Here is a 15,265-nt window from a genome sequence, read left to right as displayed (position 1 = left end):
TCTGACCTAGGCTTCCCCAGCAGCCCAAAGCCGAGTCCTCGTCCCGATAAACCTCTTTTATTTAATGTACAGTAAATTCCTCTCCAGAAAAGTCCCAGCACACAGTCTTTCAAGATAGCTCACAATTACCGACCTTTTTATCAGGCTTGGAGAGTGGCCAGGCCGAGATCTTTCAGACGGGCGCAATACTTGGCGAGAATGCAGGAATGAACTAATTGTCTCCTGCAAACTCCACTCCCCTTCTGCTCCTCTTTTATTTCCTTTGAGAGGGGCCATTCACCGTGCATCTGTGGCCTTACTCCCAAGTCAACCTCTGTTTTTTAGCTGTTCCCTTCATCTGGCAGCTCTGCGCATGCGCACACTGGGAACAGGCTCCAGCTGTTCATCTGCCTCACTGATGTCTGACTCTGAAGGCAGCTGATAACTGTCAGATGGCTCTGGTCCTCTCTCTGCCTCCGACGCAGAGCCCTCATCAGAGCCTTCCCCAGACTCCAGGACTGGCCCATGTTCCTCCCCAACCTCCTCACTGTCCAAATCTGCTCCCAGCTCTGCTGGCCGCTGGCAGGCCACAACACCTCCAGACAGAAGGTCTTTTCAAGACCTCCCTCATCAAGATCTCTTGACTCTCCTAGAAAGAGGTATGCACACCTACCTTTAAATGGGTCATTTGTTTTCCTACGTTCTCGCATCTTGGCCACACTTTCTTCTACACTCTCTGGAGCCAACGGGGAGCTGTCGTCCTCCTTTTTGCTTTCTTCTGCCGTCTCCTGATACATCTTGGGAACTTCCAGAGTTGCCATCTTCCTGGCAAAGCTTGGGGAGCGCTTCTCCACAGGAGGAGAACCCGGGGCCGAGGTCTGCAAGAGAGCCTGGCTCTTGCGGCCCTGCTGTGGAGACACACTGGGACTGTCCCTTTTGGGCCATGGCTGGCTCTCCAGGGCCCCTTCTTCCATCTCATCAGCTGGCTTGGTTTTGGGTAGAAAGATCTTCCGACGGGCTCCAGAGGCCAGCTCCTCAGGTGTGGCACTTGGCAGAGCTGCTGGGGTCTCACTAACCATCTCAGAAGAAGGAAGATGGGGGAGACCTTCTGGTTCTCCTCCAATGCTCCCTACCACAATCGAGGGAACGCAGGGTAGAGGAGGGATCTCCAGTTCAACGTTTAGGTTCTTCTGGCAGGCAAGCAGTTCTTGGTTGATCATTCCCGTGAGTTTCCTAGACGTTTTGGGAGTCAGTTGCAAGTTCTCAGCACTTTGGAAAAGTTGATCAGTCTCCACCTGTTCGAAGATCTTCCTGGAAGTCCTGGGAGTTAATCCCGCAATGCCCACATCTGGCAGATGTTTCGGAATAGCGCTTAGTGGAGTCTTCTCCTCCATCATCTTGGCTTCTGGCTTGAGGCTTCTGGCTTTGCCTTTGTCTGACTCAGAGGTGATCTTCAAGAGCAAAAGCAAATAATTTTTTAAAGAAGAAACAAGGTCGCTGTTCTGTTCTTTCTCCAGGGTTCGATTCTCCTCCGCTGCAGGCTCAGGAGGACGAGAATTCTCTCTTAAAAGAACATCAGAAGCTATTTTGTCCTTTTCCTTCTCTCTAACCTCTGTCTTCTTGGTGTACGTTTTAGACTCTTGCTTATCTTTTTTACTCCTTGGAGGAACCAGGAATTCCTTCTGCACACAGACCTCCTTGGTTTCAGTCCTGGTGACTTGTTGGCCTGGTTCTTCTGAAGCCACCATCTTACCGGGTTCCCGAGATTCTGTTTCTCTCTTAATATCTTTTAGCAAGTGGGCTACGGATTGGTTCCTCTCAACAAGGTCTTCTTTGACCGGAGAAAGCAGAGCTGGTTCTTGGGACTCATGAGGCACAGGAGGCATCACCACTGTTGAAGCTGGAGGAGGACCCTCTGAAAGAATTTGAGAAAGATGTGGGGTTGTTGTGGCAACTTCTGAGACCAGTCGTGACTTTTCTATTGCTTCAGATGATCTCTTCCTCTCGGGAACTAAATGCATTTGGGAGCTGGGTGTATTGTCTCTCAATATCTTAGGGGCTTCTTGTGGCTCTTCTCCTCCTCCTCCTTCAGTCCAAGGGGCAACTTGGTCCAACTCATCCATGGGTCTACCCTGAAAATGGGTTTCTTGGGCTGCTGATGCAGGAGTAATTGGCCATTTATTCTCACGATTAGGAGGTAGTCCACGTTGGATTTCATCCTGGCCCCAACCTGTAGAATGCTTCTCCACATCTTCCATCTGAATCCGATTGTCCATCCCATTTGGCAATGGGACACCAGAAGAAATGCCTGGGATATTCTGAGAAGTCACCGGACGATTCTGGAAAATTGCTGGCTGGTGATCTTCCAGGTGTCGCATTCCCATACTTGAATCCTGGATCTCTGGGCTGGAACCTGATTTCTTCTCCGGATATTTTATTCCTAAATCTTCCGAGATATCTTTTCTTATTGATAAGCAAGTGGTTTCTTCTTTTGTGTCTTCCCCAAACCTGGAATTTGGAGACTGCAAAACAGAGGCAACTGACAAGCTTGGCTGTGAGTTTTCTGAGGCCTGCAAAAGAACAGACAGTCATTATTTCAAAACTAGGAATCAAGACCAGCAAACCTTCCTCTCGCTTTCCATTCTGCATTTGGGGAGAAAAAATTGCATTTGCTACCTCGTTTCTCCTCTCCAATCCATTCCTCACTTTTGATACCCCTCTGGATTGAGACTCATAGCAGACTGTTGTTTTTTTTAGTTTTGCTTGTATCGTTATCAAAAAATGTCTTTGCCTTCTCCCCAGCTGTTCTTTGAAACGTTATTTAATTGAATTCTTAGAAGTCAGTTGCACTTGGGAGAAAGCCAACCAGAGAAATAATTTGGATCCGGGTACATTCAGGTGTTGGGAGCAGAGTAAACTACAGTCTGCAGCAGAAGCAGAAAATGATGTTTTCCCTCTCCAAGTCTGTTAAGCGGATATTCATGAACTGGAATAGGGCTTGGTAACAAAGTCAGCCAATGGGAGCTAAAATACTTTGGAGCCTGGGCATGGCTTAACTGTTCTGTATATCTCGATTGCAGAAAATGCGACTTCAGCAACAGAGTGGTCAACGCCTGGAATGCTCTACCTGACTCCGTTGTTACATCCTCAAACCCCCCACAGCTTCAACCTTCAACTGTTTACCATGGACCTCACCCCATAACTCCATTGTTACATCCTCAAACCCCCCACAGCTTCAACCTTCAACTGTTTACCATGGACCTCACCCCATTCCTAAGAGGTCCGTAAAGGGGGTGTGCATAAGCGCACCAGTGTGACTACCATCCCTGTCCTCCCGTCCCCTTTTATTTGTATTCATTTCTTTCATTCATATGCATGTTTATATTTATGCGTACTATCTTGTACATAATACATACAAATACAAATATATAAGCCTAAGGGCATTAGCTTCTCCCTCCTCCATTTTGCCTCCTCCATTTTGCCTCCTCCATTTTGTGCTTCCATTTCGTGCTGTGTTTGCACTTGCTATTTCTCTTCTCTGCAACGTGGGAAAAGCTACAAGGGCATTGGATGCCTTGTGTGGTGTTATGTATATAAAGATGTTTTGAATCCTGCTGAATTGTCTGATTGTGTGTGCTGCAACGAACTCTGACAAAGTCCAGTGGGGAACGGTCAGCTTCCCCCAAAGCCCTGTAATAACCTTTTTTCTCTTGAACATTTGGTTCCAAGAACCCAAATTAACCTTGCTGACAACTCTTAAGCTGATGGATGGATCAAAAACAAGCAAGCCATGACATCCAAGCCGTCCGCTGAGCACATGGCTTAGCATACATGAAGACTTGGCTTACCCAAAACACACTCCCATACATACAAGGCACTGCATTGATCCTTTATTTTCTGGTTTGCACAATATATTTAATGGTAAACTGACCAGCTGTCGGGGTTCCAAATAACACCCAAAATTAAATCAGAGTCCAAGGCAAAGTATTCCTCAAAGTTCCAATTTATTAAGAGAGCCTTGTTGGCACATCTGGGAAAACCTGAATCTGAAAGCTTCCCAGTTTTCCCCACCCCCTTGAAAGTTCAAGATCTTGCCCCCCACACCCACAAGTCCATCCCATGGTCCAATCTCCCACTGCCATGCTGGCAGCTTTCACCCATCCAGTTCCGGTCAGGCGCAGAGGTGCAAAGACAAAGGATGACCTTGGCTTTCTGGAAAGAATTTTGTTATGGCTACATATCATCTAACTCCTTACTATTCCCCCTCCCAATTCCTCACGAATGGAAACAGCATAGTAGAATAGAATATTAGTGTGACAGGCCAAAGATCCCAAAAGGAACCGGCTGCAGGCTTGATACCAGATGGGTTTGACCAACTAGCTATGCCGGCAAAGAACTAATCCAGGCAGAGGTGGGATTGTACTAGTTCAGACCGGTTCGGACTGGTTCGGGCGAACTGGTAGCTCCGACTCTCAGCTTGGAGCGAACCGGTTTGCTCTGACATTGAAGTGGCCCCTCCCACCTGCCCCTGCGCTATATTCACCTATATTTCCTTTTCTGAAGCCCAGCTGATCAGAGGGGCAGAGTGCCAAGCCTGAGCGGTTATCCTCGCCAGCAGTAACGTGGAAGGTGTTTTCTGTAAACTGTGCATACACACGTGAGGGAAGCGTGTGTGCGCGTGCAAAGCGCACGCTCAAAGAACCGGTTGTTAAACCGGTAGGATCCCACCCCTGAACTCAGGTTAAAACGAAGCCTAGTTTTATGCATACATGCATGAATAAAGCCGCCAAGGTTTTAACTGGGGTTGTGAAAATCTCAGTTAAAGGTACGAGATCAGTGCAATCTAAGGAACTTGACAATTTTGCTCTTTAGCTGCCATTGATTGTTGTGCTAAGTTAGAACATCCTCACCAATCAGCAATATTATTCGACAACTGAATCAGTTGGAAACTTGCCAAACCGTGCAGCATTCTCCCTCCTCCGCAGTTTCTCTATGAGTACAAAATCCTTCTCTCTTCTCTCCAATGAAAAGCATCCAATAACTTGGGGGGCATCTTTGGCTGAAGCATATTTCTTTACACCAACGTCGCTCGTGCAATTCTTTCTGCATCGACTCGGGAACGAGCGTCGCAAAGTCTAATGTAACTAGTACTGGCCCCTTTAATAGCAAACTTTTGTTTTGTGTTTTAAGCCTAGGGCACTGTTGCAATTCAGCCAGTTCTATCTGGTTCAGGCAAACCAGTAGCAGTGGTGGTGGGGGGCTCCGCCGACCCAGCCGGACATCGTCACGTCCTGTTTTTGATGCTCTGCGCATGCATGGAAGTAAGCGAAAGTCAGTTGATTTCATCCCTGGCCTAGGGTGGTTTAAAATGGGCTAAACTGGCTTGTTTGGTTAGAAAAGGAAGAACAACTACTTTAACAAAAGACTGGAAACCCTTTATGGACTTTTTGCTGGAAATGGACAAAAATATCTGAAGCCTGGAATTAGCTCCCCCTTCCATGGTTATGTCTGTTCCCATTCTTAGCTTCAGGTCTTCATCAAAGGCTGAAGCTCTCCTGCATCTCCTAAAATGGTGAGAGGCCAGACAAATTCCAAAGAGGCTGCAGTCCAATCACCAGAACACACCCAGGTGCTGAAAGCTGCTTGAAGAGGGAGATAAGAAGAAGGAAGTCAACGTAATAAGTCCCTCAACAGGGTCGGTTGAGCCTGCTCACATACCACTATATCAAAGCAAACTGTTCCTTGGTAAGAAGAGGGTTACGTGCTTATTAGCTTAATTATCAATTTTAATTACAGCTTTTCCATACAATAAAAGTATTAAAAAGTTAAAGGAAAACAAGAAAGAGACAGTAAGAAAGAAGGGAAGGAGAAAGGAAAGTCAAGTAAAGGAAAGGGGGGAGGGAAAGGAAGAGGAAAGGGAAAAGAAGGGGGAAGGGAAAAGAAGAGTTACCGTTTTTCCATACAATTAAAGTATTAAAAAGTTAAAGGAAAATAAGAAAAAGATAATAAGAAAGAAGGAAAGAAGGAAAGAAAAGAAAGGAAAGGGAAGGAAGGGAAAGAAAGGGAAGAGAGGAGGGGAGGGGAGGAAGGAAGGAAGGCTCTCTCATAGTTTGGGGATTAGGGGCCACTTTTAGCTTTTGAGTGACATGTTGAGTAGCACATTATAACCAGAGCGAGTGTAGCAAACGTGACAATTTGACTCCATTTCAGTTCTGACTGCATTACAATGAATTCATTTTCACTCTTAATAGTGTGGTTCTCCAGGGGAAGGATGCTGCAAAATCATCATTTCCTCCCGATCAGCTGGGACTCGGGAGGCAGAGAATAGATGGGGCAGGGCCAGTCAGAGGTGGTATTTACTGGTTCCCCCGAACTACTCAAAATTTCCGCTACCGGTTCTCCAGAACCGGTCAGAACCTGCTGAATACCACCTCTGATGAAGATACGTGATCTAGGACTAAAATAGAAGAGGAAAATATGGGTTATGTTTTGCTCTGTACCAATTCTGGAACCGAAAACAAAGGACATTCCAAAGCCAGATATCTGCCCCATTGGCCTGGAACAGATGGGCCAATTATCTAACTCAGGACAAACAACAGCATCTGTTCACATTCCAGAGGTCTCCCAATTTCCCCCCACCCCCGTGGAGATCTGGAGTTCCCCAGGAAGGAAATCCTGCCTCTCGTCGAGACACGAGACAAGCCTCCTTCTGCCGCTTCAGCCTCCCACATCCAAAAGCAACCCACCTATGAGCCTTTCCCACACTCCAGCAGTGGTTGCGTTACATGCCACGAAGACCACCTCCGCACATTTCCATGCCTTGGTAAGCTCTTGGGATGCCTAGAGTGTCGGGAGCGTGAACCTTGCCCCGTGAGACTCTGAGTTAGGAAACTCCAGAGTGACTAATGCACGCAAAGCCTGCCACCCACCTGCCCTTCTTCCCTACGGCAGAATCGTATGGAAAAACGGCATCAAACGATGGAAATAGACGCCTGGCGAAGCAGGCTGGTGAGTGTCAGAGACAGCTGGAGTCAGGCTGGCAGGCCTGGTGAGCATGCTGGTTGAGAAGGGACCCTGGAATACAGGAATTTTAAGATCAAGAAAAAGAAAAAAAAAACTAGACAAATAGGTGAAGAGAAGAAAATATGAGAGAAATGAAGTCAAAAGTTGAAAGAGGGAAGAAAGTAAAGGATTGACTAGCAGAATAGAATGACACTTTCTATTAGCAGAATAGAATGACACTTTCTTCTCAGGAAGAATTGAGGAGAAACTTCCTGAGAGTTAGAACAATTAATCAGTGGAACAGAAGTTGCCTCCAGAAGTTGTGAATGCCAACACTGGAAGTCTTTAAGAAGATGTTGGATAGCCATTTGTCTGGAACGGTATAGGGTTTCCTGCATAGTCAGAGGGTTGGACTAGAAGACCTCCAAGGTCCCTTCCAACTCTACTATTGTATTGTATTGTATTGTACTTAGTAAATATAGCCAACGGGGTATATATTCAATAAAATGTGTGGGATGTAGATTAAAATTACTCCTTGCGGATAGCTGATTAAATGAAATGTTTACTGTATAAAGTTAAACGTGAGGATATGTATTACTTAGCGGTAAAACAGAACAATGGATGGAAACGATACGTTCAATTAGATTCACTTTGGAGAGGCAAAAGGATGTTTGTTTATACATGAAGAAAAAAAATGAAATTAAGCGGGAGAATATGGAACAAAAAAATAAGAGGACTGAAATATAAAATGGAAATAGGACGTAAAATGCATAATAGAAGATGTAAAGCAGGGGGGAATCAGGACAACACTTTGTTCATAAAAGAAGTTCAAATATGCAACAATAAATAAACTTTGTCTGAGAGAAGGGACCCTGCAGTCAAGAGTAGAGCTTTGAGTGCTGGATCCATACTGGCCCACATGCACCCCAAAGCTGAGTTGGGTTTTGTCCTCTCTCTACGGCTGTATCTGGCCCACTTACCGAAGAACCAAGGAAGCCATCTACCTATTCTGGTGGTTTCAAAGCCAGGGATCCGTCCTGGCCGTCCAGGAGACCCCTCTCTCCTCTTTTCCTGGCCTGCCAGCTCCTGCATGTCCCTGCTATAAATAGCGGGCAGAACTCGGGCAGTTGCTGTAGAGCTGGTTGGCAAGCATTTTGCATGAGGTCAGCCTCACCCAAGAAGAAAAATTAGAACTTACAGTACCTCAGAAGGCCCTGGATCAGGCAACTGTTTCTCCTCCAAGGCTAGCGGGGTAAGGGCTTGCCTCGCTTCCTGCAAAGGCAGGGGCAAATCCACAGGTCCAGCCTCTGGCTCGGCATCAGGGAGAACAGAGTCCAGCAAGTCCGTTTCACGGATGAGGAGGACTTCCCCTTTCTTCTCCTCCGGGAAGAGAGGTGGGCTTCCAACTCTTGGTGGACCAGTTTGGCCTGGTTGCAGAATGTCACTTTGCGGGGCCCTGCGGCTTGGACATTCCACCTTAGGTCCCATCAGGCCCTCTGTTGTGGGCTCCACTGCCCGGCTGGGATGATGGCATTGCTGAGGGTTTGATTCCCTGTCTGTCCCAGGGGCTTCCGTTTCGCCCTGCTTCATCTCCACGCCCTTAGATCTCTGCCTGATTTGAGTTTCATTTCTTTCTTCTTCCGCCTTGGCCCTTTTCAAGGCTTGAACAGTTGTCGGAAGAACGTCCCTCACCTTGGAGAGGTCTCCAGTGGGAAGGGTATTCTCCTTACTTTCTGGCACATTCTTCTCCACTTTCGGTTTTGCTCCAGCGTCATAATACATCTCTTTCAACGAAAAATGCATCCCGGGTTTGGAAGGGGGGGAATGCAGCAGGGACTTTTCTTGGGGGTGAGTTTCCACTGGCCTTCCGTTGACAATGGGAGATGCGACTTTTGGGGATGACACCGCAGGCCCAGCCTCCTTCTGCATGGAGACCTTCCTCCTTGGTGGCAAGCCATCCTCCAGTTGGGAAACATCTTGGCTTGCCTTCGCTGGAGCTGCCTTCTCTTCCTCTTTCTTTTTCTTCTTCGCTGAAAATTCCTTGGTCACCTTTCCCACCGTCTCGTAAATATATTCAAGGAAGCCATTCTCGTTCCTTTCTCCGTTTTCCTCCCCGCTTTCCAGGGAAGAGTCCCCGTTGGCGGCGGCCACTTCCGTTTCCAGATGTCCAGCGATGAAGTCGTTGGGGAAAGGGGTGGGGGCCGTCAGAGCAGCCTCTCTGTTCTTGGCATTCTCGTCTTCACCAAAACAGGCCTTCCCATCCGGAATCCGCACCTTGGCTACTTCCTCTTTATCCCAGAGGGAAGTGCCCGAGCGCATCCCCACGTCCCCTGTCAACCGTCGCTTCCTCTGGAGCCTGTCTGGGCTGACTCGTCTCAGCTGTTCCGTCTCTACGTTCTCCTTCCCTCGCTTCCTGCTCTGCTCGATCTCATACAGCTTGGCTTCGGCGTTCCTCTTGAGCTTGGCGAACCACCGTTGGTGAATTTTGTACTCCGTCATGGTTCCCACCTCCAGAACTCCAGAACAGGAGACGATGCCCTTGTTGTTTCTTGCCGAAGCCTGGTAAATAGCGGCATCCTCCTCTTGACACCTGTGAGTAGAAAAGAAACACCAACCATGAGGGCAACTCTGGACAGTGAGAATTGAATTTGCTATGGAAAATGAGCAATCTTCTTTTCCTTGATGTTCCCCAGCAATATTGGGGTTCAGTTCATTGGTGAAATTCATTTTTTTTACTACCGGTTCTGTGGGCACGGCTTGGTAGGCGTGGCTTGGTGGGCGTGGCAGGGGAAGGATACTGCAAAATCCCCATTCTCACCAAATTCTGGGGCCAGCCAGAGGTGGCATTTGCCAGTTCTCCCAACTACTCAAAATTTCCGCTACCGGTTCTCCAGAACCTGTCAGAACCTGCTGGATTTCACCCCTGGTTCAGTTCCCAGAACCTCCCAATTAGAATGGCCATAACTGAGGGAGTCTACACTCTGAAAAGGAACAGCAAAGTTCCACATAGCTCTATCATTTCTTTATTTCTTAATTATCATGTTTCCCCCAAAATAAGACAGGGTCTTATTTTCTTTTGACCTCCCCGAAATAAGCGCTTGGCCTTATTTTCGGGGAGATCTTATTATTTTTGAAGTGCAGGAGGCGGCGAGCGTGGTCACCTCATGGCTGCTGCTGTGTTGCAATATTTTTGGGGAGGGCTTATTTTAGCACATGCGCTCAAAAGCCCGACTGGGCTTATTATCCGGGGAGGGCTTATTTTCGGGGAAACAGGGTATAACAATAACAACCCTACTACTATTCTCTTTAGTCTACTAATGTAACTCTTTTTCCCTTTCTTCTTCTTTTAATCATTTTCTCTCGGTCAGCAGAGTTGTCGTATTGTTTGACTTATCAGTCCCCCTCTTGCCAGAACTGTCCTCACTGCCCCTGAAGCAACATCTCGTTTCTCACCTATGCTCCTTACAAAAGGATCAGTGTCCTTCCCCCACACACACACACACCCGTCTGTACGCAAAGGGGACAAAGCTGATTTTTTTTTGGCCTTTGACCTTGCGCTTAGGAAACGGTAGACATATGGACAGATGGTCTACTAGGAAGGGTATCATTCTGAGCTTAACTGAACAATACACGGGCTCTTCCTCTCCTCTCCCCAGAGACAGCTGGTGAATGGTGTCACCCAAGAGATAGGCGCTCTCAGAGGTGGGTTTCAAAAATTTTTACTACAGGTTTGGTGGGTGTGGCTAGATTGGGGAGGGACATGTGACTGAGTGGGCCTGGCCAACTTGATGTCCCTCATGCACACTCAGTCACATGACCCCCTCACCAAGCCATGCCCACCAAAACGGGGGCGAAAGGTTTTGACTGGGGGGAGCTAAGGCAGCACCTGCAAACTATCCAGAGTGCCTGCAAAGTACCCAGAGCACTCTGCAGCTTCAGCAGGGCTGGGGGAAAGCAAAAATGCCCCCATTTGGGTTTTTTTTTTTTTTTGCAAAAAATGGGTGGAAAACAGGCCATTTCTTGCAAAAACGGAGGCATGTTTGCCTTCCCTCCAGCCCTGCTAAAGCCTGCAGAGTGCTTCTGGACGCTGGGGGGACGCAAAAACGCCTCTGTTTTTGCGAAAAACGGCCCATCTCTGGGACCTCTCTGGGACTGGCATGTGCACACCATTAAAAAATGGGGGAGGACACTACATTTTTTCAATGGAGATTGTTCTGCGCATGTGCAGAACAGAAAATAAAGATGGCGGCACCCAGGATAGAACCGGTAGAGTCACGAGTCCAGCCGAGTTACTACCTATTTGGCTGAACCAGCCCGAACTGAGCGCTCCCCTCCTTCCTTACTTGTATAACTGCAGGGTGTGGCGATTCCCGTGTCGCAAAATCTCGTATTTCGGCAATCCACAGTATCGATCCATCTCTTCATTATCTTTGTACCAGGTCACCTCCGGCGGCGGGTATCCTGATGAGGACATGACACATTAGCGGAATCAAGGGGCGTTCGGGCTGGAGAAACAGATCGCGTTCCAAAACAAACATGGAAACCACAGTCTTTGGCCCGCGAGACCAGCTCAAACAAGTTGCCCTGTTCTGGGTTGACTTTGGACACAACCGGAAGGTCGATTTGGACTGGGGGGGGGACAAGGAATGTTGAAAATGGATACTTCCGGTCCAGCCACCGAAAGGGAGATCCGAATCTAAGAAGCATGCTGAGAATAGGAGCAAGAAACTGTTGAATAACCTTTTCCAACATGATGTCTCCCAAATGCAGGAGTCCTTGCATATTGACATAGCCCCGTGATGACGAACCTATGGCATGTGTAGTAGAGGTGGTACGCAGAGCCTTCTCAGTGGGCACACACACCATTGCCAGCTGGTCTTTGTGGGCGCCAGAGACCAGAAAACGGCCGAAAAACAGCCTCAAAAACACCCCAAAAACAGGTCGTTTGGGGGCCATTTTCAGGGCATTTTGGGGGCATTTTTAGGATGTTTCTGGCCCGAAAAACAGTCTGAAGAATGGCCTGAAAACAGCCCATAAAATGGCCTGAAAACAGCCTGAAAATGGCCTGAAAAAAACAGCCTGAAAACAGGCTGAAAAATGGCCTGAAAACAATCTGAAGAATGGCCTGAAAACAGTCTGAAAAATGGCCTGAAAACAGTCTGAAAAATGGCCTGAAAACAGTCTGAAAAATGGCCTGAAAACAGTCTGAAAAATGGCCTGAAAACAGCCTGGAAAATGGCCTGAAAACAGCCCAGAAAATGGCCTGAAAAGAGCCTGAAAAATGGCCAAAAGCGGCCAAAAAAACACAAAGATTTTTTTTAAAAAAGTAAAGGACTCCCTGTGGATTTTACTCCGCCAACTATAGGGGGCAGTGTTCACCTCTGTTTCAAAGCCGTTGAGCCGGCGCCTGTCCTAAGACACTTCTGCGGTGATGTGGCTAGTGGGATGTACGGCAACACCGTCGCTTTCCCCCCTGAAGTGGTCCCTGTTTATCTATTCGCATCTGCAAGCTTTCGAACGGCTAGTTTGGCAGGATGGGAGCTCACCCCATCCCGTGGCGTTCGGGCCTTGAACCTGGGGCTGGTAGCTATGCCTCTTGTGTGAACACAGCCAGGGAAGGACTTCGCCTGATGCAACAATAAGCTATGAAAGGTCAGTCTCCTCCATTCACAAGAGAAGTTCCTGATTTCGCACTCCTTGGAGGGGGAAAAAAAGAGCTGATCCAAACCAGACTCGTAGAGCAGTGGGATCAGGTGCTCCTTCCCTGTCATCCTCAACATAGGCAGGGGATGAGAACATCTCCACCGTTCTAGGAAGTGAGACCGCTTTGGTGGATTTAAGTCCGAGGTTAAAAAACAGACCCTTGGTGGAAGGCCAACCTCTCCATGGAGAACCATACGTCACGGCCTGTAAACTGAACCCAAAGTTTCCATTGGGCCAAAGCAACAAGGGTTGCATCATAGCCCTCTGGTGTCCTTTAAGTGCCTCTGGTCAGCAGGTGCCTTTTCGGGACAATGATATCATCCTGTCTGCATGACTGCTTGCTTCTGAGCCAAAAGAGGTCCTATGCTCGATGCGTAGAGGGCCAAGCTCCAGGGAGGGACTGTCTATCTCAAGAGCCGTCTTCTCCAAGCAAAATTAAAAGGACCCACCTACCATCAGGGTCCAACTGAGGCTTCAGGCGGGAAGAGAAGCCCATCTCTGAAAAGCATGAGCCTACATCCTAAGTTGCCTTAACAGAGGGATACAATCAAGCTCAAGGGATGTCACTGCGTTAATTGTTTGCTAGCCGAACTGATGAGTTACTGCGCAGGTCATAGGCAGGTCATAGGCCTTATCAGCAATGATTTATTGCGCATGCTTCTTAACACACATTCCAGAGTCTTCTTTCCTTTTGATCTTCTGTTCGTCTGCCAAAAAGGTGGACGATAATTTGCTCTTACCAAAATGTAACAATTAGATAGATTTGTTTATTTTCTTATTTTCATATTAAAAGTTTGTTTTAATTAGAACTTGTTATTGGATCTTACTTTCGCTTCTTGAAGATATGCTGTTTGGAAAAGCCGACGGTCTAAGACCTCATTAGCTCAGGGTGAAATTTCCCCTGACAAGGGAGATACTAATACCAACTCTATAGTATAAAGCCTTAGTAAGACCACACCTAGAGTACTGCATCCAGCTTTGGTCACCGCACTATAAAAAAAGATGTTGAGGCTCTACAAAAAAGTGCAGAAAAGAGCAACCAGGATGATGAGGGGACTGGAGGTTAAAACATACGATGAATGGTTGCAGGAACTGGGCCTGGCTAGTCTAGTGAAGAGAAGGACCAGGGGAGACAGGAGAGCAGTCTTCCAATATTTGAGGAGCTGCCACAGAGAGGGGGGGAGGGTCAAGCTGTTTTCCAAAGCACCCGAAGGTGCTTCCAGGCACGGATCTGGGACATGAGTTCTTGTGATGCAATGCTTTCTGCACCACCCATCTCGTCCCTTAGAAATCAGTGGCCACTCACCCATCACAATAAGGAGGCTACAGAAAGCAACCCTAAAGCTGGAGGAAGGGGAAGTGCCAGCTGGTTTGCCATGCATGCCTTTTCAGCAATCATGCTGGCCAAAGATCAGAGGAGTGACGTGGTCCAAGAGCATGAAACAGGATCTGACTTGCTCTCACTCTGCTCCAGATTCGTTATCAAGAGAAGCTATCCAAGAATTTGATTAGTTCTCTTTCCCCAACAGGAGCTCCAGTTACATGTCCCAAGCCCATTACCACTAGCACAGATGCTGTGAAGAGTAGGTGGCATCAGCAAGCAATTTGTGTGCAGTTGAAATCCATCCCAGAGATCTATGAAGGTCTGCTCCAACAATTGACAGGTTTCCAGAGAACAGTGTTTCTCAACCATGGTCACTTCTGGCTGGAGAATTATGGGAAGTCCACACATCTTCAAGCGGCCAAGATTGAGAAATACTCATCCAAGGAGAGAAGTAGGAACCCACCACTGATGTTACCATTCAGGACTGCCATGGCTTTGTTTTGAGATCACTCCTACCAGATCAAAAAGGAGGTAGAGTGGGGGGGGGATTTCGGGACACTCAAAGCCATTCAACCATTTAGCTTGACCTTGTATTGCACTTTTCACTTTTGTTGTTGTTAGTTGCGAAGTCGTGACCCACCATGGCCCCATGGACAACATTCCTCCAGGCTTTCCCGTCCTCTACCATCCTCTGGAGTCCATTTAAGCTCACGCTGACTGCTTTGGTGACACCATCCAGCTACCTCATTCTCTGTCGTCCTCTTCTTCTTTTGCCCTCAGTCTTTCCCAGCATCAGACTCTTCTCCAGGGAGTCCTTCCTTCTCATTAGGTGGCCAAAGTCTTTGAGTTTCCTCTTCAGGATCTGACCTTCTAAAGAGCAGTCAGGGTTGATCTCCTCTAGGTTTGACCGGTTGAATTGCCTTGCAGTCCAAGGGACTCAATGCAGGAGTCTTCTCCAGCACCAGAGTTCAAAGGCCTCCATTCTTTGGCGCTCAGCCTTCCTTATGGTCCAACCTTCATTTACTTTAAGCTTTTGATTTATGTGAACTACCAATAGCCTTTGGATTCAATTAGTGTAGGACTTTGAGTAAATAAATTGCCTTTTTTGTGCAAATTCGCTGGGTTTGCACAATGCACTTGTTATACTGGTTATTTTATTAATTCATTTGTGTTTGCACGCTACATCGAGTCATAAATTTAATAGGCATCCAGAGTTTATGCAACCAGCTGAGCCACATGCACAAAACAGGCAAGCTT

At 47.5% G+C, this 15,265-nt stretch overlaps 1 protein-coding gene across 2 annotated transcripts in view; it reads right to left on the bottom strand.

Moving 5' to 3' along the window:
- ALPK3 (alpha kinase 3) overlaps window positions 1-15,265 on the bottom strand; it is a 43,369-nt gene that overhangs the window by 9,774 nt on the left and 18,330 nt on the right. For both annotated transcript variants that reach the window (XM_081964599.1, XM_081964600.1), the window contains 3 exons: window positions 11,325-11,442; window positions 8,185-9,571; window positions 653-2,549 (listed from right to left, as the gene is read on the bottom strand). In XM_081964599.1, the coding sequence (XP_081820725.1) occupies window positions 653-2,549; window positions 8,185-9,571; window positions 11,325-11,442 (3,402 nt within the window). The remainder of the gene's footprint in view (window positions 1-652; window positions 2,550-8,184; window positions 9,572-11,324; window positions 11,443-15,265) is intronic.

Source organism: Natrix helvetica (assembly GCF_964273705.1).
Source record: "Natrix helvetica genome assembly, chromosome: 12".
Classification (NCBI taxonomy): domain Eukaryota; kingdom Metazoa; phylum Chordata; class Lepidosauria; order Squamata; family Natricidae; genus Natrix; species Natrix helvetica.
The sequence above is the reverse complement of the archived record's forward strand: the minus strand, read 5'-3'. Positions and strand labels throughout refer to the sequence as shown.